The sequence below is a fragment of the Trichinella spiralis genome (assembly GCF_000181795.1).
Source record: "Trichinella spiralis strain ISS 195 chromosome Unknown Scfld4, whole genome shotgun sequence".
Taxonomy (NCBI): Eukaryota; Metazoa; Nematoda; class Enoplea; order Trichinellida; family Trichinellidae; genus Trichinella; species Trichinella spiralis.
This window is the reverse complement of record NW_003526943.1, coordinates 3866202-3888747: the sequence shown is the minus strand read 5'-3', so window position 1 is coordinate 3888747 and position 22546 is coordinate 3866202. Positions and strand designations below refer to the sequence as shown.

Genomic DNA, 22546 nt, shown 5'->3' with positions numbered 1-22546 from the left:
TGCAGTTATTTTTTTGCAATTGAATAGCTATAGAATGCAATTGGATAGATATTGATGTTATGATTTTAGGCACACTGGGTGTCAAAAATAATATTCAAGCACAAAAAATTATAAATATATGATTTGTTCTTGCATACAGAGTTGTGGGTGTCCTGGAGATACTGTAAGAACAATTTTTCCAATTACTGAAAATGGAAGGTACATTATTATTATTTTATTTTTGAATTGTTTAACATTTGAGATCCGGTTTTTATCAAGTAGGAACGAGTTTTGAAAAGTGCAAAGACAATGCTGAAGAACGTCAGTCGTCAGAAGATAGTTCAAGTGACGAAGATGCAGAAAGTGGTCGTACAGCTATTCCACTTGCAATGTGGGATTTCAATCAGTGTGATGTGAAAAAATGCACTGGTCGTAAATTAGTCAGGTTAGATGAAAAGTAGAAAAAAACCAGTTTTCGTATTAAAAGGAATTTTGTTTCAGGATGGGATTTGTGAAAAGCCTCCGATTAGGTAGCTTTTGGAGTGGAATATCGCTCACTCCTACGGCCAGTTGTTGTTTAAAACCACAAGATAGGTAAATCGTTGTTGTTGTTTTTGTTGCATTTGATTTTTCACTAAAGTGATCAGTTGTTTTTTTTAGAGAAATAATATTGAAATATGGCATCGCAGCAGTTGACTGTTCTTGGCATAATATTGAAGGAACAGCGTTCGGTAAATTGAAATGCAAACATGCCAGACTTTTACCATTTCTAGTAGCGAGCAATCCGATCAATTATGGCAAATCGTGCCAGTTGTCGTGTGCAGAAGCGTTCGCGGCTGCACTTTTCATTGTCGGTAAGTCTATTGGTATGTTGCTAAATCGGTAATATTCACAGTGATGATCGACATCAGTGTCGTGTCGCAGGTTTCAAAGAGCAATCGAAAACAGTGATGTCGAAATTCAAATGGGGTCATGGCTTTTTCAACCTCAACGGTGATCTGCTCGAAAAGTACAGTCAGTGCAGAACGGTGGCAGAAGTGATCAAAGTGCAAAGTGAATTTCTCACTCGGCAAGAACGGCCGACGGTCGATCGCACCTTGCCACCGTCTTATTCCGATTATGATTCGGATGAAAGTGATGAATTGACAAATTGAATATTTATCGCTAATTTCGATAAAAAAAAGAAATAGTATTGTTTTTGATTTTTCTTTTCTGCCGATTCGTCCAATCGTCCAACAGTTCGAATTGTTTTCCAAACGAGGTCAAAATCTACTGTAAGTGTTAGGAATAACAAAATTGCAACCTGCATATCAGTATTACGATATTGTTGAGATGGGTTGGTTTGGTAAATTTTTTTTTTCGTCGAAAGTGGGCCGATGATGAGCGGCGATCAAGTCGTCGACGAGTCGAATCGACTCGGGTCGGCTTATTGGAAAAATCAACTGCTGCTGCTCCAAGAGGGCGCGGTCAAGCCGACAATGGTGATTTGCGAAAAGGCGGTCGAAGAGAGGCCGGCGTTTTTCGGCGCCGAATTCCACGGTCTGATCGGTCGCGACGAGTCGGACCGTCTGTTGGCCAGCGCCGGCGAAGGGAGCTATTTGGTGCGCCAGAGCCGACGGGCCGAATATTCGTACACGTTGTGCATTCGGTTCGACGGTCAGACGAAAAATTACAAACTCTTCTACGACGGTCAACATTTCGTCGGCGAAAAGCGATTCGACAGTGTCGAACAGCTCGTCGCCGACGGCCTGATCTCGATGCACATCGAAAAACACGCCGCCGACTACGTGCGTCGGATGGCCGAGCAGACCATTTACGAACACTCGCCCTACAGCCAATTCCAACGGATGCGTCAACGATTGAAAGAGCAGCACATCTCCGGTTGTGTATTGTTTGTTTATTTGTTTTGTTTTGTTTCGTTTCGTTTCGTTTTTTTCACTGCATTTTTTCACAAACTGCAGGTGGGTGTGCGTTGTCGCCGAGTTGTTGTTGCCGTAAGCCTGTTGGAGTCGTGGTCGTCGAAGACAACATGGTGGTCGACAGTGACCACCACCAACAACGTCCGGTGAAAAGTCACACGTTCAAAGTGCAGACATTTCTGACGCCCCACTGGTGCGACTACTGCGGCAATTACATCTGGGGTCTGGTGGGCCAGGGTTTGAAGTGCGAAGAGTGCGGCTTCGCGGCCCACCGGCGCTGTGCCGAAAAAACTCCCCAAGATTGTCGGCCCGATTTGAAATACGTCAAGCGGACGTTCGGCGTCGACTTGACCACGTTCAGCATGGCCCACCGGGTGCCGGTGCCCCACGTTGTCGAATGGTGCGTGGACGAGATCGAGCGCCGCGGTCTCGACACCGAAGGCTTGTACCGGGTGTCCGGGTCGCACGAGCAGATCGAAAAGTTGCGCTTGCAGTTCGACGCCGACCCGTGGTCGGCGCGCCTCTGCCCGGCCGAAGTCGAAGACGTCCACGCTCTGACCGGCTTGTTGAAACTCTACTTCCGACTGCTGCCGATCCCCCTGGTGACGTACGCCGCCCGGCGCGAGCTGGTCCGCGCGGTCGGCGGCCGTCTCGAAGCCGACCCCGACAAGCTGAAGCTGGTCGGCCGAGTGTTGCGCGACACGCTGCCCGCCGCCCACCAGGCGGTGCTGGCGCTGTTCGCGCGCCACCTGCACCGCGTCGCCGAGCTCAGCGCCCAGAACCGCATGACCGACGACAATTTGGCTCGCATCCTGGTGTTGACGTTGATGACCGGCAACGGCGCCGCCGCCACTTTTGACCAGCACAGAATCGACCCCGCCCCTCCGTCTTTCGTGCCTCAGTTAGAATTGTGCGCTTTGCATTTTTTGATCAAACACGCGCCCAAACTGTTCGTCGAACCGACGCGCACTTTTTCCTCAACGCCGGCGAGATGACAGTCTGATAATAGTATACAAACACACACTCTCACAATATGCGTGTATGTTTTTTTCACTTTTCCTTGCCATGAAACATAAAAATGTGTAAAACTTTACGGCGCTTGTTTTTTTTTGGAAAAAATCCAAAAGCGTTGACAAAAATAGTCCGCTCTTTTTCTTTGGAAAAAGTTTTTTTTTTGGTTGTTGTTGTTGTTGTTGTTTGCATGTTATGTTGCAGTTGTTGAACGAGCGAAAAGATGGGCTTGTCCGACGATGACGTCAAGAAGCAACTGCGGCAAATGATCGCTTTTATTGAACAAGAAGCCAATGAAAAAGCCGAAGAAATTGACGCCAAAGCGGAGGAAGAGTTCAACATTGAGAAGGTATCTATATATATATATATTTTTTTTTTTTCTTTTAATCAAGCAATTTCCTTATCGTTACATAACTTATTAATTGTGCGCTAAAACCAATAGTTATAATATCCGTTTCGCTTGCTTTGGTTAATGATGTTTGACGATTTTCAAAGGGACGTCTGGTTCAACAACATCGATCTAAAATTATGGATTATTACGAACGAAAAGAGAAACAAGTGGAGTTGCAACGAAAAATTCAAAATTCAGCAATGTTCAATCAAGCGCGTCTTCGAATTTTGAAAGTATGATCACACTTGAAGTTCATCAATACTAACAAGTATTAGTAAGAGTAATTGTTTATTGTTCATTGTCAGGCTCAGGAAGATCACATTAACAATGTTCTGAACGAAACACGGTCCAGATTGTTGCAAATTTCCAACGACCCAACCGCTTATCCTCCAATTTTGAAAAATTTAGTTGTCCAAGTAATTAATAATAATTTTTGTTCTATTTGGATTAATTGGTGATGATTACTGCTGGCATCGTGATATATATTATTGCCAAGAAAAAAGAAATTTTTTTTCTTCCAAGGCACTTTTGCAACTGCTCGAACTTGAGGTGACTTTGCGTTGTCGACAGAAAGATTTGACACTTTTGACGCAATTGATACCGTCGTGTGTGGAAGAAGCACGTCGAGCGAGTTCCATCGATTGTCGCGTCTCTGTTGACAGGGAAAATTTTCTTGCTGACGATTCAGCCGGTGGGGTGGAAGTTTTCGCGCATGGTGGCAAAATACGCGTCTCTTCTACTTTGGAAAGTCGTCTGGAAATAATAAGCGATCAAGTGGGAGATCAATTTGAACAACATGAATTGATTTTTTTTTGATAATCATAAAATTGTTCTTCTTTTCAGCTGATTCCGGATATTCGAGTGGCTGTGTTTGGAAGAAATCCGAACAGAAAATTTTTAGATTGAAAATTTACTTTTCAATTTACCACCACCACTACTACCAGTGATTTTATTTTTTTGATTTGTGAAATTTGTCTGTCAATCGATGATTTCATTGCATTGATGTGAAAATTTGTAGAAATATAGTTTGGATGATGATGACGATTATTATCATTGTGTTTGGCTAGTTTTCTAGTCGAAAACATGCTTTAAAATCTGCTCAGTGATCATTTGCAAAGCAAGCAGTTTCGCTGATGCTGCATGTTGATTGTTGGTATTGAATTATTGTGTATGTGAACGTGTGATATGTGTGTGAATGGATGGATGGATGAGAGTGGTTTTGTTCAATTTGGACTTTTCGATTTCGGACATCGGAGAAACAAGTGATTTTGATGTGATTTGATTGCCAATGTAGCGTTGTGTTTAATTAAAGAAGAAATTATTTTTTTTTCTCTCATTCAAATTTCTCTTGTTTTCATGTCGTGTGAATAATCTTTTACCACTTTTCGCAATATCCCGATTGAAAAATGGCCGGTTCGATATTTTTTTCGCACATATTATTTTTCGTGTTATTATTGAATTAAAATTCGATTTAGATTGAAATTTGGTAAATTCGATTTTGAAGCGAAAAAGCATATAGAACAGGTGTAAGTAAATATGCAGTTGACGTTGGAATTTGTTGGCGGTTCCGAGCGGTTGTTGAAATGTCCGCAGCAGATGCACGAAATTGAATTGGACAATACCGACGACGATGGACGTGCGTGGACACTGGCCTCGTTGTTCCAATGGATCAAGCAGAACATGTTGCTCGTGAACAATTGCAGCATGTTGATTTGTGGCAATTCCGTGCGTCCAGGAATTTTGGTTCTCATCAACGAAGTCGACTGGGAACTTTGCAACGGTTTGCAATATGTGTTGAAACCGAATGACAAAGTTACATTCATTTCCACATTGCACGGAGGTTAATTATCTATTTTTTGCTGTTATTATTATTATTATTATTATTATTATTATTATTATTATTGTCGTTTCAGTCAATCGATGAATAAATAATATGTATACACAGTTTTATTCAACATGAACAGTTACGTTGAATTGATGCTTATGCATTGTAGCATTTCGACTGCATGATAAATAAACTACATTTCCACATGGCAGGAAGTGTACTATTTTACAAAATGGGTCATCGAAGCAATTGCAAACTGGAAAGATACATCAACTAGCATTGCAATTTGAATTTATTTATTTCTGAGCTAAACTGATGATGATGATGATGAGCATTTGATTGGTCGTTTGCTTGGTGCGGTCAAATGAACAAACGGCTGCTTATTGTTTTTCTTCTCGTGCTTGCGAAATGATTGATATTAGCCGAATTTGAATTATTGTATAATTTGCATCATTTGCCGTGAAAATTGAAAAAGAAAACAAATTCAACCATCACCAGTAGTAATAATAATGCTGCTCAATTGACGGTTCAAAATAATGATGAATAAGAAAATTTACAAAAAAAAATGTTCAAAAAATGCAATATGAATTTAAACTAATTATGAGGGAAACGTGAGGTTCATTGTGTTTTCTTCCGCGATTATTATTAATTATGCTAACAATTATCACTTCTACGATACAACTGTTGTTCCAAATAATACGCAACTTTGTTCATTTATTCTTTTTTCTTCAAATGTATAAAATAACATCAATCTGCTGGTAGTAATAAATTTGATTCCCTAAAATTACTATTTTCCAATTTCAAGCAAATCAAACAACCTTGATCGAACTTAAAAAGTTTCTCTTCTTTTTTTATAATGACATTTTTAAATATTCAAAAATATTATTAATATTAAATTCATACAGGTGTGATATTTGTTTGTATGTGGTTGAGCATAATTTATTTATTCAATAATACAAATTCAGAAAAAACATCACGCTCACAACAGCTTTTATTTACCTGTTGGCACGATTTTTATACAAAACAATTTTCATAATATTTTTCATTTTTTCAATCAATCAACGTCGTCCGATAGAACACCACCACATCACGTCTGTAATTCCTGCCTGCCTGTCCCCCCTCCCCTTTACCGTCTCCGTAACCGTATGCATAATCATCATTTTTAATTTTGTCATCACATTCTTTTCAAATGAATTTTTTTTGCTTGAAAAAATAATAATTCTTTTTTCTTTCTGAATCTCTTCACCTCTAATCTCCAGTCTGATCGAACAAATCTGGTGAATAATTTATCACTTGATCAAAGATTGATTTTTCACTTAAGCCAGCCAACCAGTCGTTCTATTAGCCTAGCCGGTGAACAGTTCAAAGCATATAACAAAAAAAAGAATAAAAAAATAAAATGAAAACTTCTATCTTCCAATTTTTAAATCCATCAAATCCGGACAGCTTGCCACCAGTTCCGCCAATGCTAATCAATGGAACAATTCCGTTTCAGTTACCATAACGATGAAAAGTGACGCGGTGCAATTAGCCGCTGCACCGACGCGATCAATGGCCGGCTAGTCGTCTTTACACCAACCCGTATAGTCCACCAATATCATCAGCAGGTGCGGCATTTTTCACGAGACGTCTGATTTCCACAGTCCAACTGCTTCGTCGTCTTCTTCAGAGCTTCCTTGGTAAATTTGTTCCACTTTAATATGCTTTTCTGTTTTATCATTTAAACAACTTTTTTTCTTTAAATTTTAAATCAAGTTCAACAATAAAAATAAGACAAATTTGCCTCACCAACGACACTGCTTGCTCGACCTGCAATTCGCTGCTGAAACGATGAACAGAAATGTGGAAAATTTCAAAGTCACCTTGAGCCGCAATTTCAACGATCCAGACATCAAATCCATGCCGACTAAATCACCGCCGGCTGTTGATGCAAAGTATGATATTCATTTCTATTATTTCACATTTATTTTTTATTCAAAAACGTCAATTTTGATTGTATTTTGAAAAGTTCTTACAAATTTGAATTCAAAATTAAAAAAAAACCAAGCATCAACTGTAACAAATTTTAAAAAAATGTAGCAAGAAAATGATTCACCCAACAGAGAATATAATATACATTTCAATAATATGACACTGAATCAATACAATAGCGTGGATTAATGTGTAAGTTTAATAAAGTTTTTTTATCTCAATATATTATGTTGCAAATGTTTTTTTATTCCTCCACCCAACTTTTCGGTGTTGAATTTCCGCTGCTACAGATGGATATATTCTGGTTTTAACTAGGTTCTAACAATTATTTTCACCACTTTAACGTACATTTCAACTTGAACGAATTACAATTTTATAATTTTATAGATATATGATTTTCAGGTACAATATTTATCTGAATGCTGTTTCTCATATATAGAAATTTGTTGTTCGATATATTTCAACATTTTTTTGCAGGATTTTATTTTTTATTATAGTTTGTTTTTTTATTTTCTCATTTATTTCTGCATATTTTTTTATAATGAATATGGTATTAAACAACAGCATGTGAAATTATTGCATGTTAACACATCGTGTTGACTTGAACAAATGTTTGGCATGATGTAAATAGTTGAAATTTATGATCAATGTTAAAAACATTGAAATCTTTTTTACACTTGATTTGTTACATAAGTTTCTGCGTTAATTTTTTTGAAAAATATCTTACACAAAGCCTTTTGTTATTGTAAAATGAGTAAATAATGCACATATCTGTTGACAATGGCGAATTTCAAATGTTGACGTCAAACGGAACAGTATGCGGTTAGAGAAATTGAATATAGGCATTTCTCAAATTCCATTTTCTCCCAACGGTGATTATGGTTCAGTGCTGCTAAAATAAAAAGTCAAGTATGCGAGCATAACTACTTTTTAAGTTTTATAATATTACAGCACGGTAAATTTAGAAAAATATTGATTTTTAAAACGAATACACATTCAGTAGTAATCCGGTTTGAAATTTTATTAGCTAAATAAGTCACTAAAGCTGAAAATTAAGATAAGCTTCTCAATTAATAATCACATTTTTTAAATATCACTAAATATTGCATATCTTATGAAATACGTTTTATTAAAATGTTTTATAAATAGGTAAGTTTTTTGTAATTTGTTTGCTAATACAATACGTGTTTGTTAGAAATTAGATTAATTTATTGTCGTTTAACACTGGAGTGTCTTTGTTTTGTCATGTGACTATTGTGAGGAAAAAATGCATTACTGTTAAAAATAAAAACCTGAAAGTAAAGACAGGCATTCACTGTTGTCTGGTCATGCATAAGAATTAACTAACTTTGTTTGAAAACTGATTTTTATTGCATAAGCAAGATATGTTAGTCATCGATCATGCTGTTGACTTGCCAGTGAAGTGTGACTATGCAAGGCAATAGAATAAAATATTTAGTTGCGATTGAAAAAGCTATAAAATAAGCAAATTTTAATCTACTTTATTAAATTTCAGAAAATGACTTTGCATATTATTACCTTATACAAATGGTTGCTATGATTATGCGTGTCATGGTGTTCCATGGGATTTAAAAAGATGAAACCTTTCGGCTCAGTCGAATAATGTATAAATCAAATAATATAATTCATCATTGATTTTATAGCATGGAATTATTTAATTTCTGAATATGGGCTTGGTTTTAAGTCAGTTAAAACTAAAAGTTAAATTTTAAATTGGAAGTAAATTATAATGAAAATCATCTTATAAACAATAATTTATAATAAATAAATGAATTTACCTCTAAAATATATAAAAAGTTGCTTCACATTAAGAATAAAAAATACTTTACTTACATTATATTATGTTTTACCACATGTATTCATTCATATTTCTTATAAATTACCTTTTATTTTCATTCATCCATTTTTTATTGATTTATGAAGAAAACCAATTTTTTTCAGCTTTATGAGATATACTGTTTGTTATGTTGAGATATGAAATGAATTGTTGAACAGCTTACAGCAACTTGCACTTTTGCTGGTTTTTCAACGTATTATTTTTTAATGCATGCTATATAAGCGCATAAAATATTAACTACAATAATTTCATAAAATTATGGTATTCAAATAACTGCAATGGATACGTCATTTATTATACATGGAGCTGTTAATTTGTGGTAAGAAGTCTTTCAATTACTTTAAATTGATTTCCACATGTACAATAAGTGAAGAAAAATTATAATTGCAATTTTATTTGAAAATTTCAATTTTGCTATTAATACAATTATATCAAAGTTTAACCTACACATATATATATATATACAAGGAAGAAATTTGTTGCTTTTTCAAATGTTAAATGATTAAAAGTTTCAATTTTAGCCAACATACATAGATAAATTTGGTACTGCTTTTTAAGTTAGAATTTTAAATTAAATTTCTATTCAATTACTGCTGTGATCAGAAATATTCAATTTTCATGCTTTATCCATTTCTTGCTTGTCTTACTATACTTCGACTGGATTTTTTATTCATTTGCTTTTTCATTTCAGTTTTAACACTGCATTTTTACGTTTTCAAAAGTAAAAATTTCATTTTACATTTTTCATTCCCGAGGCATACTTTTAGGGAAGAAACTGAATTCAGTTTATGATTTTATTTTTTGTATGAAAAATTAAATGTGTACGTTAAGTACATTTTAAAATATATAAATTAAAAAAGCAGCTTTTATGATTATCATTTTAAAATAAATGTATTGATATTACTTGATATGTTGTTAGTTTTGTTAATTTTGCAGACTTACCGAAACGAATTATCGAAAAAAAATGTAAAATAAAGTAAAGTGAAAGAGATAAGTAGTAGTTATATACAAAACAAATTAATAAATGAAATTAGTTATGCAGGATAAGGTGATTAAACAAACGCTTATCAAATTATTGCTGATTTTTAGTGGAATACATTAAACCATAGGCAGTTTGAAATTATTAGTTAGTTGAATAATAAAAATAATGAAGCCAAAAATAAACAGATTCTTTCAATTCCAAATTTTTAGCATTTATTTGCATTTTTGTCACGTGTTCGAAGTTTAATATGAATTTATGAAATCACTGTTCATGATGATTGCGCACATTGAAGCAGATGCGCATGCTAAGAAAGAGAAATACAGAGATTGAAAAATGATCATTTTTAATATTTAGCCATGTTCACATCTATCTGAGCTGCGCGAACAGCAATGGTCCGCATGCACACCACAGCGTAGAAATCGATTGCCCTTCATCGCACAGTGAAGCTGATGAAAGTGCTTCAGCCGATGGTTCTGTGTTCTTCAATCAGTGCAGCAACGGACCAACCAGTTCTGAATTCATCCAACGCCCGAGTTCTTCGGTTCCACATTCCCGGTCTGCTTCTCACGGATCCATCTCCTACTCTGGTCAAGCAGTTCCGGCGCCAAGACGGGGTAGCTGCTTGGAAAAAGCCGCCTGTCAAGTATACGACTATTTGTTCATGAGCGGTGTCGAGGCGGCTTTCAACGCGCATTTGCTCTGCAAGTACAACATCGAATTCTTGATCGATCTGACCAACCTGGAACCGTGCCAAGTGCCCAGACATAAAAAGAGCGATGTGCCTTGCGTTTGTCCTCGTGAAACTGCCCACAGCCGGGCCCGCATGACCATCACCGTCGACGAGCAAAGTACCTTAGATTTGACGCCGTATTTCGAAGATGCGAACCGCTTCATCGACTCCGCCAGAGCCTGCGGCAAAGCAGTACTGATATACAGTTTCAATGGTCGAAATCGATGCGCGGTTTTCGTTGTACAGTATATCATGAAAGTGAAAGGACTGAGCTGCGATCGTGCGGTTCAGCTGCTCAGAGAAAAATGTCCAAATATACACATTTCCGAAAATTTCTACCGGTCCTTGCGCAAATGGGATGTAACGTTGAATTTGATCAGCGCATCTCATGCACCAGCAGTTGCCAAACGTTCATCACCGTTTATCAAAAAAACTGCCTGGTTATGAATTATAACATGCGATATTGTTTTCCTAACATCTGTTCTACTGATTGAAAACAATTAATAAAAAAAGTTCTACGCTTTCATCGTAATTTCATTTACACATCAATGTATCGTAAACTATTGCACTTTAAAATATAATAAAGTAAAAATTCACCAGATATTAAGTTTACTGAAATTATAAGTGTTTTCAGCTTACAACAATTTTTGAACTAATTTTTAACTAAATTTACGTAATATCAGAAATATATACTTAAACATCATTTATTCATACTGTACTTAAATACCTGTAGTGCAATTTCGCACCTAAAAATTTTCAGATCTAATCAAATTTCATTCATCTAACTGATTTCCGTTTTATCATAAATTTTCCACATGATCAACAAAGAATAATTAACATATTATTTAGTTTTTGTATAAAACACTAAAAAACTGATTTTATAGGTTTTTTAAATAAGTGACAAATGAAACAGTTTATAAAATAAATATGAAAAAAACCATTTAATAATTTTCTCAGCAACAGTAAACAACATACCGGTAAAATGCAGATTGATCATTTCTTTTTATCCCAATCTTTCAAATTGTTAAAGTTACCATTAACAAGAAAATCATCACGCAGCACTTCCCATTTTGACGTCATTTCAGCCTTGTCTTTTTGTTTTCCTGAACCTTTGACAGGATTCACAATGTCAGAATTTTGTAACGATTCGAAGAATTCATCTTTCTTTAATTCACGAATAACTTTTTCCTTTGATCTAGTTGTTTTCGCTTCTTCCAACTTTTTAGAAGTTTTCTGCTGACGCTCACGAATGGCGTTGAACAGGGTGACCACACCTTTTGTAGCCAGAAATCTGTAACGACGATTTTTTTCACGATCAGCTGCTGCATCAGGTTTAGTTCGATACGAAAGTTCCCAGCTTTCAGTTCGTCTTTTCGCTTTACGCTTTCTTGAAGTGACTTGCTCTTCTTCTTCCATTGTAAAAGATAAACTGAATCATCAGAATAATTAAACAACTCACAGAGTGTAAAAGCATTTTGAAACAAAAAATTATTCAAAATATATGACAATAATATCTCATCAGTAATTGTTTAAATGAAAATAAAATATACCCGTCAACAGAACAAACATATTTTGTATACCTAATATAACCTTATATCGGGATTAACTAAATGTAAATTCGTGAATAAATAAAAAGCAAAAAATTATCCTATGGTTTACACAAAAATATCCGGTCTATGAATACATTTGCATCGAATTTCTTACCATTTAAGACAGGTTCTTTTCGTTTCATAGATATACTGTCATGAAATGCAAGTTATCCTTACTGTATTGTTTTCTCTGGTAGTCTCTTATAAATTACTTTTGATTTAATGTTGCATAATATATTGTATTCTTACTGATCAGTGGAAACATTTTGAATTTATTATCTGTGAATATTTTTCTTAATTATTGTATGTAGAATGCATAATAATACAATTTATGAATGAAAGTTGCTGGTTGACTGTCGAACGGGACGTGCAATCGCTGTCCGTTGCTCGTGGATTGCTCTCAACAGTCGCCTTTACCGAGGGCAAGGTGTGATTACAGACGTCAGTGGGTCACCTATTTTATCTGTAAAACAGCCTGTTGTCAGAGAAATTAGTCGGTTGGATTGATTTTAAAATAAAATTTTTCAGTTAACAATAAATTTTATGTTTCATGTAGATGAAATTTCAGTTATTTTTTTATTTTTCTGAAATCAAACTGCTATTGCTGAAGAATAACGTATGAAAGAAAATTGAAAGCTTTAAAAATATTTACAGTAGCACTAGTCAAGCATAGCAGTCTAGAGTAAATTTAATTTGAGTTTGAGCAACTTTGTCGAAAACAGTGCAAGAGTGCTGTGAATTTCATGAAAGCAATTTTGTCAGTTGAAACATTAATATGTGAAATTATTGTGTTTTACGTAATATAATTTTGTAATATGTTGGAAATTCCGTTCTATTCTTAGATTCCTGGGCATGTTGTAGTCGCATCAGCAGAAAGTATCATCTCATGTCTGAACTCGCGCAACTGTTCAGCTAAATCAGTTAGCTTGTCAGAGCTCCATCATGCGTTGAGCGAATTAGATGTTGCAAAAGGTGTTACGATTGCATCATTTTATTCGTGGGTGTGAGACAGAAGATGAAGCAATAAGTGCTGCAGTTGGCTCATTTCTATCCATCAAAATCTGTTGATAGTTGACTGGGAACATGTGTCGGCGATATGTGGAGTTGGGGCCCTGATGCCAAATTGGCTACACCTAATTCGGTTGACAGGAGAAGAATAGAAATGGATTTACAGACCAACAGAGACTGTGGGACTGACTCTCTTGAGCTCTATAAAAGCAAGCCTGAATTCGAGCAAAGAGAGCATTGAGGATGTGCATTGAAAGAGTCGTGTGGTAGCTGCCAATTAGCGTGCTGCAGGGTTGTGCATTACTATCTTAACTGTCGATCTGAATGCAGTATGGTCTATTCCTTACTGACTTTAATCGTTAAATAAAGTTACACACTCAATGCTTCGTTTGCTGATTGTGCAAAGAGCACTAGCTTGCTTGACGAGCACCAGCAACAATCTCAGACCATCAATCTCCCGCCACATTGTGTATCGCGGGAGGAACTGGAAGATCAGATCGTATTAAGATTTGAAACAGTAAAATTAATTATAAATTTTCTCAGAAAGCAATTTTTGAATTAAAATTTACGCCTTAATTTTAAAAGCTTGTTTAACTGTGTGTAATTTACTTTAAAGCGTGATGTAACAATGATTTTAAATTATTAGGTTGTACATTGTGTTATTATATAATTCATAATTAAATTTTTTGCAGGAGCATAGACTGCTAGTGGAAGCTTTCTGAAAAATCAGTTCCTGTTAATTACAAAAACATTCCATATTCGGTATTGTGCATGTAAAATCTGTAGGTACTTATTAAAATGCTTCTCAATTTTTATTTTGCATTATTACAGAGCATCATGACTTGTAAAAGAGAATAAATTTCCAATTATAAATTTATTATTTGCAAAAATAATGCAATCTTAATGCATTATTAAGGTATCTAAAAGACTCAGATTCTTTTTTATGAGTCAAATCAGTTAATCAGCATGTTATCGATTTATTATAAATTAAATTTGCAAGTGTTTTTTGCTCACTATTGTGATTTACTGCTTTTCCTATTTGAAAACACTATTTAAAAAAATAAAATCACAAATAACAATTTGAAGCCGATGAGTCTTATCATGCGTTTGCATTTTGCCTTGAAAACGTACCCGCGATGCTTCATCTGATTGTCGTTTACAACTCTGATTTGGAATTTTGAACTCGCAGTACCTTTGGATTGCAGAAAGTATTAGTGCATCTGTTCATGCTGCAATGCACACACCAATGACCGTCAGCATCAGAAACATATTCAGCTTTATATTCTATTACTTCAGCATTCTCCACCGCTCGAATTTTTGTTAACTGAAGCAAAAAGCTACATGCTGTTGATGACATCTGAACAATACTGAGGAATGCTTTCATCTTTCTTTAGCAGCAAGTATACATTAAACTGAATGTTATTGTATTGTTTTTAGCATTAAATGAGTCACTGATATCTACTACAACGTAGACATACTTTTATAATTTTGATTAATTAAGGCCTTTCTAATTTCCGTTGCTGATAATAAATATGCACGACATGTATACATATATATATATGTAGTATTATAGCTTAAAAATTTGTTTTGTACAGCATATTTCATTTTGTTAGCAATTTTTCGTTCAGATGCAGTAGTTTTTTTAAATTTTGCACAACGTTTGCGGTGAGTTATCATGGAATCAAATTTCAATTCGTAAATGCAGCCGAACTTGGTTAAGTGCATATGGAATTTGGCAAGGACTTGTCCAAGTTGTGCACTCATCCAAAGTTGGGAATTATGCAGAGTAATTGAAAGGAGCAATAACTTCACATTTACAAATAGGTTTTGTGTGAAAAAAATGCCCATTTATTTTATGTAAAATAGTCAGAAAGGTAGGTTTGAATTATATTTTGTAGTATCATACTAGCCGCTCTCTGATTCAGTCTAGGTTTGTCTGATATACTCTGTTTTTGTGAAAATAAGACCGAATTGTCGCCAGACATGCGACAGCCTCCTTGCGAGTAACTCCTGGGAAAGCAGTAGTTGTTCTGACTTTGGCCAAGCTCGCCTTGTCTGCGATACGCGTGCTTATTAAGGACTACATATTGCAAACAGTAAATCCCGTGGACCTCAGAAGTAGGATGAACTTAATCAAGTTGTACACTTATCCATTATTTTCAGTATAATTAACTACAGGGAATTTTGCTAGCCCAAAATCTTGTGCACTTAAGGGAAATGTGTACTTATCCAATGTGCACTTAACCAAGTTGGACTGTATATATATAAATGCTATGAATAAAAGCCAAATATATCGTAAAAATAATAATATATCAAAAGGTTTTCAAAATTTTCAAAACAGTTCCAGTATTCACTGGTGCCATCATGTGATGAAAGTATAAGGCAATTGAATATGATAACATTTTTAAATTAATAAATTTTTGATTTTTTAATTAATAGGCAGCAATTAATATAGTATTATTATTGTTGTTATGAGTATTATTAAACATCCTTAATAGATAAGCCTCTTAACTATACGTTAATTATATAATCAAATTTTAATTATAATCGATTTATAATTTTCAAATACAATAAATTACGTCAAGCAATGAAGTTTAATTATAAGAATCGCTCTCTTCAGTTAATGAGTAACCATGTTGAACATCGTGATTTTGCGCACAATCCTTTCTAAATTAAATTTGATTCACTTATTATTATCATTTTTATTATTTTTATCATCCGTTTTTAACAAATTTAAAAATAAAACATATTATCTGCTAAATATATATTTTTTCCTTTTCGCATATAGCTACAAAATTAATTTCTTAATAAAATTAAGTAATGTGCATCAGATTTACTTGATTATATTGAAAGCTATGAAATATTTTTAAAAATGTATTATTTGATTATGCTTGATTTATGGCTAGATCAAATCAGTCATGTCATATCAAATTCAGTGAAGTATAAACATGTGAATTTCAGTATTTTGGTAATTGTAAGTTTTTCATATGAATATAATTAACATGTATATGTAAATGTAATTGCATATACAAAGACGTAATTGAAAAAAGAGAAAATACTTTCTATATTTGAAACATTTCAAATTAACATAAAATAAAAAAAATTAACAACGTTTGCTTGAAATTATATGGCTATTTGACACAGTGAATTTGAAAACTGTTATAATTTTACTTAATTTGAGAATGTCGATTATCATATTATAATTACATCGGATGTTTATGATTTTATATTAATTAAGCAACGTTGCTTATTATCAATAGCATTATTCTTCATTTCTTAATGATGCCGCGCTTCCTTTAATGTGCATTTAACATTACACGTGAACTCTTGAAGTTTTACATTTCCACTGACAGTATGATTTTTTGTTATTAAAAACGTACATTCAAAATTGTTTTATTAAAATAAAATAATCAGTTTTACAAATGCAGTTGTAATATAATTATTTATTATTCGTTCATGATGAATGCTATAGTTGAAAACTGCTTTTGACAATTTTCTACATTGCAGGAAGAAAATTTGTTTTACAAATTAAAAAGAAGTTTGTTCATTTATTTCAACTGTTGACGTTCTTATTTATTCATTTTCATTTATAATATGCTTGATTTCATGTTTCAACTTTATTGTTTTGTGGAAGATTTTGTTGAAATTGAAAAATTCATCATTACTACAAAGTAGACAACTGATAAATGGCGTTTTCATATTATTTCATATATATAAAAATTATTTTAGAAAATTAAAGTAGAAAATTATGAATAAAGACGCAACAACTGTTCAAGCGATCCAGATTGTATTCGGCTTCAGCTCAATTGCGACAAATGTTCTTCTTGCGGCAATAATTTTTTCAGAAAAATCGCTGAAAAAATCACAAAGATTGATTGCCTGTAATATTAATTTCATTAATTAACTGTAATTAATCGCAAAAAACGGTCATTATTATAATTTGCAGAATTTTTTAAAGCTTGTATATTTAATCAATTTTAAAAAGTTTAAAGTTATACGTGGAATAATTTATTAATTCAAAAAGTTAATTCTTTTTGAAAAAGTGTTCTATGTTGTCGCATCTGTTACGGTAAGAATTATGTAATAAAACATTACTGTTGTGTGCGCAGTAGAAATGCATATAAAGCTAGCATATTTTTCATTTTGGACGTAAAATAAAACTTTTTTCTTGACTGGAGCTACTATTTTGAGAACTGCCTAAAGATAAGTGCCGATTTTGCTATTTAGGCTCCGCCCTTGGCAATGCATTTCTTGGAGCCGGATTTGTAGCATACAACACTCGAATTGAAGTGATTGAAATTACAAATAAAACAATCGACCAAAAGTTGTGCTTGTTACGAGCTCCGGATATCACGCTTTTCCAGCTCGGAGATACGCTTCTGGCTGTGAGCATTTTTTCTTTGGCTGTCGAGAGATGCATCGCAGTTTCTACGATAACATTGGATCAAATGTTCATAAAGAAAACAGAGTACTTTTTGATTCGTTTCACAATTCTGGCAACACTGTTGGATTGTGCAATACTTTGGATTTTGGTATTGTCCACTTCACGCCCCAAAGTGCATTACTGCGTTCACATGGAAATAGCATCTGAGACGTTGTTCGTGATGCATTTCATCTTCATCAGTGTGCTGGGCTATTCAAGTTTGATTCTATGCATAATAACTGCACTGTTTATCAAGAAGCATAGGAGCATCTGCTGCAATGTGAGGCAGATGCAGTTGAGGCGTGAAATGAGAGTGATGAAACGAATTATTGTAGCTTTGGCGTTCACATTTTGCTTTCAAAACGTACCCGCGACGCTTCATCTGATTGTCGTTTACAACCCTGATTTGGAATTTTTGAACTCCCAGTACCTTTGGATTGCACAAAATATTAGTGCATCTGTTCATGCTGCAATGCATATACTACTGACCGTCAGCATCAGAAATATATTCAGCCGTATGCTCTTCCATTTCAGCATTTGTTCACCGTTCAAATTCAATTCAGTTCACGCTGCAAATAATAAAATAATTATTGTTCACTCTACCTGTGGAAAATCAGAGAAAACCATCTGTGAACTGGAAAAGTCCAAACACAAAAGTGAAAAAGTTTTGTTGAAAGTGACTCCTTTTCAACGGTAGATAATCTGTTTTTCACTTTTATCCGCTATGATTCTTTTTTCTTTTATTATAATTTTATAAATTAAATATTGCTAATTATCATATCGTACTGTTATGAACTGATACAATTACACTGCGTTATAAATTTTCGTTCGCCTATTTTTCATGTTAACAAATTATTACCATGCAAATTTTCTTTTTTTTCAATAGCATTTGATAAATTCTTTGTGATGATCGATTTTTGAGAGAATATTTAATTTAAAGTTTAAAATTCCAAGTATTTTCACATATTTAAATGTATACTTCATTTTATACAATTGCACACAAAAACAGATAATTAAAACAATATGATATATTTGGATTTCTTTTTTGTTAATATATTATACAGAAATTCATAATTAAATATATTTACTTTTTCAATTAACTTTTAAATTGAGAATTCAAGCATAAATTTTAGGCGAATTGTTTGAATGGCATAAAATTGACAGGATTATTGTATTTGCGCAAAAGGTTATTGCTAGGAAAATCAATGAAGTGTAATGATAGCAAGTTGTTTGATTTTCAAAAAATTAATGATAGAATATATTTACAACCAACCTTGTATTTCGTTAAAATCAATACATTTCTATTTAGAAAATATTACCCGTATTTATCTATGACAAAAAGTTTACTTTGACAAATTTTATCAAATTTTCAAAATGATTATCACGCAGATTTAAATAAATGAGAAGTTGTACCGTATGTCCATTTGAAAAAATTTAAAATGCTGAACTATTTAATTATTTTTCTCATATTAATGGCACAATTTATTTTCAGATTATTTATTGCTCATGGGCCGGTTATGCATGCAATAAATTCATGCTCCATTAAATTTTTATTCTGAAAAATTTATTTTATTCCATTTAAATTAATTTAAATAAGTTACTATTTAATAATGCATCTATTATATCTGATTTATTAAATTTGAAACAATCTTTTTAATTAAGAAAGTGTAGTAAAATGAAAAAGTTGAATAAAATTAAAGTTAAAATTAAAATAATAGCGAATTTTAATGTAAACCGGTTAAATTTTAAATAAATCTTTTCAACTAATAATTGCATAGCAGTGATGATATAAATAACGGTTAAAACAATGCACGATGAATTATCTGAATTTGGATATTTGATTTTTTTGATGCATTCCCACTTTTAGAAATAATCAGTTAGTATCATGAATGAACAAACTTAATGACATGCATGCATTTAATTATTTCATTCATATGCATTAAAACACAGCTTAGTGATCATCATAAAACAAGCAGTATTGCTTAATTAACGAATTATAATATAACATTTTCCGACTGATCACTTTCAATATAACCATTTATACGTAATGTTTTTCATATGGTTTGATATTTTGTAAACAAAATTTATGAAGCAACTAATGTAAAAAAATTAACGAATTAAAACTTATTTTGCAATCATGTAGAAAATATGTAAATGATGTAAAATGTTTTTTTCAAAAGAAAGATGAAAGTATATAATTTTTTTTAGCACTTCAAAGCGTTCTCACTCACTGAATGTTGTAATTAACAAAAATGGTAAAATGTAAAATACAGGCTAATAAATGTTCATTTTGTGACATTTAAAGTTTTCATACTTGCTAATTCTTAATAAGTGATGAAATGGAAAAGGGAATGCGTGCAGTCGTTCAAGTTGAATGGTAGGGAATGAATTTTAATTAATATCTTCAAGATATTTCCTAAGTGTAGATTCAATAAGTGACTGAAGATGAAAAGTTCTATACTGTTGTAAAGCAATAATTATATTGCAAAAAATAAAACTGCTGCTCCCTTTGTGTAAATTTGCACTTATCATATTCATAAAGTACTAAGATTTATTTATTAAACTATATATATTGTTGGTATTGCAAAACTTTTACGAAATTTCGAATGCCACTCATTCTTTGTAAAATCAAGATTGAAAAGTATTTTTCACTTACAGTTATAGTGCATTTCTTTTTAATGAACTCAAAAGAATTTTTTCAAGCAATTTCCTTAGGGTTTTAAAAATGTCAATTTAAAATATAATTAAATTAATAAATTGACCCATTAAAAAGAAATATTAAAAAACTTTCGAAGAAAATGAAAAATAACTTATTAAATTTTCTCAAACAACACACTACTTTATAAGACGGTGAAAAGGAAATAGAAGCATATATGCTGTTAAGATTTTGAAAAATATGACAGATATTTGGAATTGAATTGAACTGAACATTTTAAGCTTGATATTAGAAAATTCGTTAAAATATAGCAATGATTAGTAAAACAAAATTGGTTAAAATTTAATGATGTTTGCATCATTTGTGTCTCGATGCATTGATTTTTGTATTTATTTATATATTATTATCAAATAAACTGTCTGTCCTATAGCACAACGGAAGATAAATGCAACTTTTGTGATTGGCTAATTTCATTAAGCATTTCCCATTCGAATGAATGACAATTAATTTTCTTATGATAAACTTAATTTTTTATAATTCTTGTTTTAGTGAATTCGTCAACTTCTTAAAACTGTTGTAATAGGCTGAGCTAAAATGTGATTTGAATTCCACTGTAACAATCTAACGAAAGTTTTGATCTACAGAAAATGTCAAACAAAAGTATAATTTATTTTTCATTGAGCGCCAAAGCGAGCGCATTTTGCATTTCTCAAATTGTTTTTGGTTTCCTTTGCATCGTGTCAAATTTACTTTTATTTTTTGTCATATTGTCTGAGAAAAAGCTGCGACAATCACAACGCTTCATTGCTGGTGCGTTATGAGCATCGTTCATTGTTGAAGTCTAATAATTAATTTGTTTGTTTGTTTATTATTTTAGGATCGGCTCTTGGTAGTGTTTTTCTTGGTGCAGGCTTTATTTCTTTTTATCTGCGGATAGTACTGATCACAGATTTAAAGGCGACTTTAGAACCAAAGCAATGTCTCACACAATCTCCTCATATAACGTTTTACGTGCTTGGGGATACTATTTTAGCAATTTCAGTTTTTTCTTCTTCTGTAGAAAGGTTGATTGCCGTTTCAAAGGCAAGAGTCTATAACAAACTCAGATCGAAGGCTGTTTCAATGCTGCAGGTGATGATAGCAATATTATCGTTAATTGATTTGATTTTATGCTGGTATTGCACTTTTTACAAACAGCAAATTCATGTGTCAGTAATATGCATAGAACGGGAAGTTTTACCAAAAGAACTGTATACAATGCATTTCTTTTGTATCAGCCTTTTGGGCTCCGTAACTGTTATTCTCTTTCTCTTGGCTGCAATTTTGCTGAAGAGAAACAGAAGCACATGTAGAGATATTCGTCAACTGCAGCTGAAACGAGAAACGATCATCATGAAGAGAATCCTTGTTGCTGTAGTGTTTACATTGCTTTTCCAAAACATCCCCGCAATGTTGAACCTCAAAACGGTACTGTTAACTCCAAATGTGTTGAGCCTCATGCCTGATTATTTTTGGCTTATGCAAAATATAAGCTGCACCATTTATGCCGCAGTTTGCATTCTATTGAATAACAGTGTCAAGCGGCATTTGAAATCTATCTGCTTGTTTTCAAACTTCAGTGCAATAATGCCAACTCAGATGTGCACTTATCGATAATATACTCACAGTTATCGCTCATCCAACCTGCTATCAAGGTCCCATGCTATAAGCAAAATAAGCATTTACGTTAACTTTATTTCAAATAAAAATTTCAAAAGAAAAAACTTTCTTTATCCAAATGCCACATTTATATTATTATAACGATAAATAATAAAAATAGAATCTTAAAGGTTACATGGAATGAAAATCAGCTTTAAAGATTTTGAGTGTAAGTTATATTTTAATATTTTAACTTCTTAAATCAGGGCACTGCAGATTATTCATATTCATCAGCTTGAGGTTAACGATCCGTACATTTTTTCAAGAAAATAAAATTGAAAGAATAATATAGAAAGCTAATATGAAATCATATTTCTTCATGTAATGTAATTAGCATTGTCCTGGCAAGGTAAAATCAGTTTTTTTATCACTGTTGTTTTAATTCCTAAATTCTTAGAACAGCTTTTATTATTGATTAAGAAGATAATTTCATAGAAATGCACATTTGATATAATAAAAACTTTAAAGCATCAAACAGTTCGGTTATTGCTATAATACATGAAAAT

At 33.1% G+C, this 22546-nt stretch overlaps 8 protein-coding genes across 8 annotated transcripts; 6 read left to right on the top strand and 2 right to left on the bottom strand.

Annotated features, from left to right (window-relative positions):
- Positions 1–118: 118 nt before the first annotated feature.
- On the top strand, positions 119–2757 carry Tsp_00957 (conserved hypothetical protein). The gene is given in 8 exon segments (XM_003376726.1): positions 119–198; positions 242–424; positions 481–573; positions 640–861; positions 875–1064; positions 1349–1870; positions 1941–2044; positions 2067–2757. The coding sequence occupies 8 exon segments, from the start codon at positions 119–121 to the stop codon at positions 2755–2757; spliced, it is 2085 nt and encodes a 694-aa protein (XP_003376774.1).
- A 354-nt stretch (positions 2758–3111) lies between these two features.
- On the top strand, positions 3112–4531 carry Tsp_00958 (vacuolar proton pump subunit E). Its single transcript, XM_003376725.1, has 6 exons — positions 3112–3258; positions 3405–3533; positions 3606–3716; positions 3823–4074; positions 4144–4243; positions 4319–4531. The coding sequence occupies exons 1-5, from the start codon at positions 3133–3135 to the stop codon at positions 4204–4206; spliced, it is 681 nt and encodes a 226-aa protein (XP_003376773.1). The 5' UTR covers positions 3112–3132; the 3' UTR covers positions 4207–4243; positions 4319–4531.
- Positions 4532–4836: 305 nt separating this feature from the next.
- Tsp_00959 (ubiquitin-related modifier 1) lies at positions 4837–5145 on the top strand. The gene has a single exon (XM_003376724.1). It carries the CDS (start codon positions 4837–4839, stop codon positions 5143–5145), a length of 309 nt encoding a protein of 102 aa, XP_003376772.1.
- Positions 5146–7857: 2712 nt separating this feature from the next.
- Positions 7858–8689, top strand: Tsp_00960 (conserved hypothetical protein). The gene is made up of 2 exons (XM_003376723.1): positions 7858–7918; positions 8613–8689. Exons 1-2 carry the CDS (start codon positions 7858–7860, stop codon positions 8687–8689), a joined length of 138 nt encoding a protein of 45 aa, XP_003376771.1.
- Positions 8690–9232: 543 nt separating this feature from the next.
- Tsp_00961 (putative dual specificity phosphatase, catalytic domain protein) lies at positions 9233–11113 on the top strand. Its single transcript, XM_003376722.1, has 2 exons — positions 9233–9273; positions 10291–11113. The coding sequence occupies exons 1-2, from the start codon at positions 9233–9235 to the stop codon at positions 11111–11113; spliced, it is 864 nt and encodes a 287-aa protein (XP_003376770.1).
- A 91-nt stretch (positions 11114–11204) lies between these two features.
- On the bottom strand, positions 11205–12398 carry Tsp_00962 (conserved hypothetical protein). Its single transcript, XM_003376721.1, has 6 exons — positions 12371–12398; positions 12257–12272; positions 11708–12095; positions 11642–11679; positions 11394–11412; positions 11205–11234 (listed from the first exon to the last, which is right to left on the bottom strand). The coding sequence occupies exons 1-6, from the start codon at positions 12396–12398 to the stop codon at positions 11205–11207; spliced, it is 519 nt and encodes a 172-aa protein (XP_003376769.1).
- Positions 12399–13615: 1217 nt separating this feature from the next.
- Tsp_00963 (hypothetical protein) lies at positions 13616–14647 on the bottom strand. Its single transcript, XM_003376720.1, has 3 exons — positions 14456–14647; positions 14341–14427; positions 13616–13747 (listed from the first exon to the last, which is right to left on the bottom strand). Exons 1-3 carry the CDS (start codon positions 14645–14647, stop codon positions 13616–13618), a joined length of 411 nt encoding a protein of 136 aa, XP_003376768.1.
- A 1488-nt stretch (positions 14648–16135) lies between these two features.
- On the top strand, positions 16136–21998 carry Tsp_00964 (hypothetical protein). Its single transcript, XM_003376719.1, has 6 exons — positions 16136–16241; positions 17491–18342; positions 18820–18872; positions 19179–19200; positions 21220–21346; positions 21620–21998. The coding sequence occupies exons 1-6, from the start codon at positions 16136–16138 to the stop codon at positions 21996–21998; spliced, it is 1539 nt and encodes a 512-aa protein (XP_003376767.1).
- Positions 21999–22546: the final 548 nt, after the last annotated feature.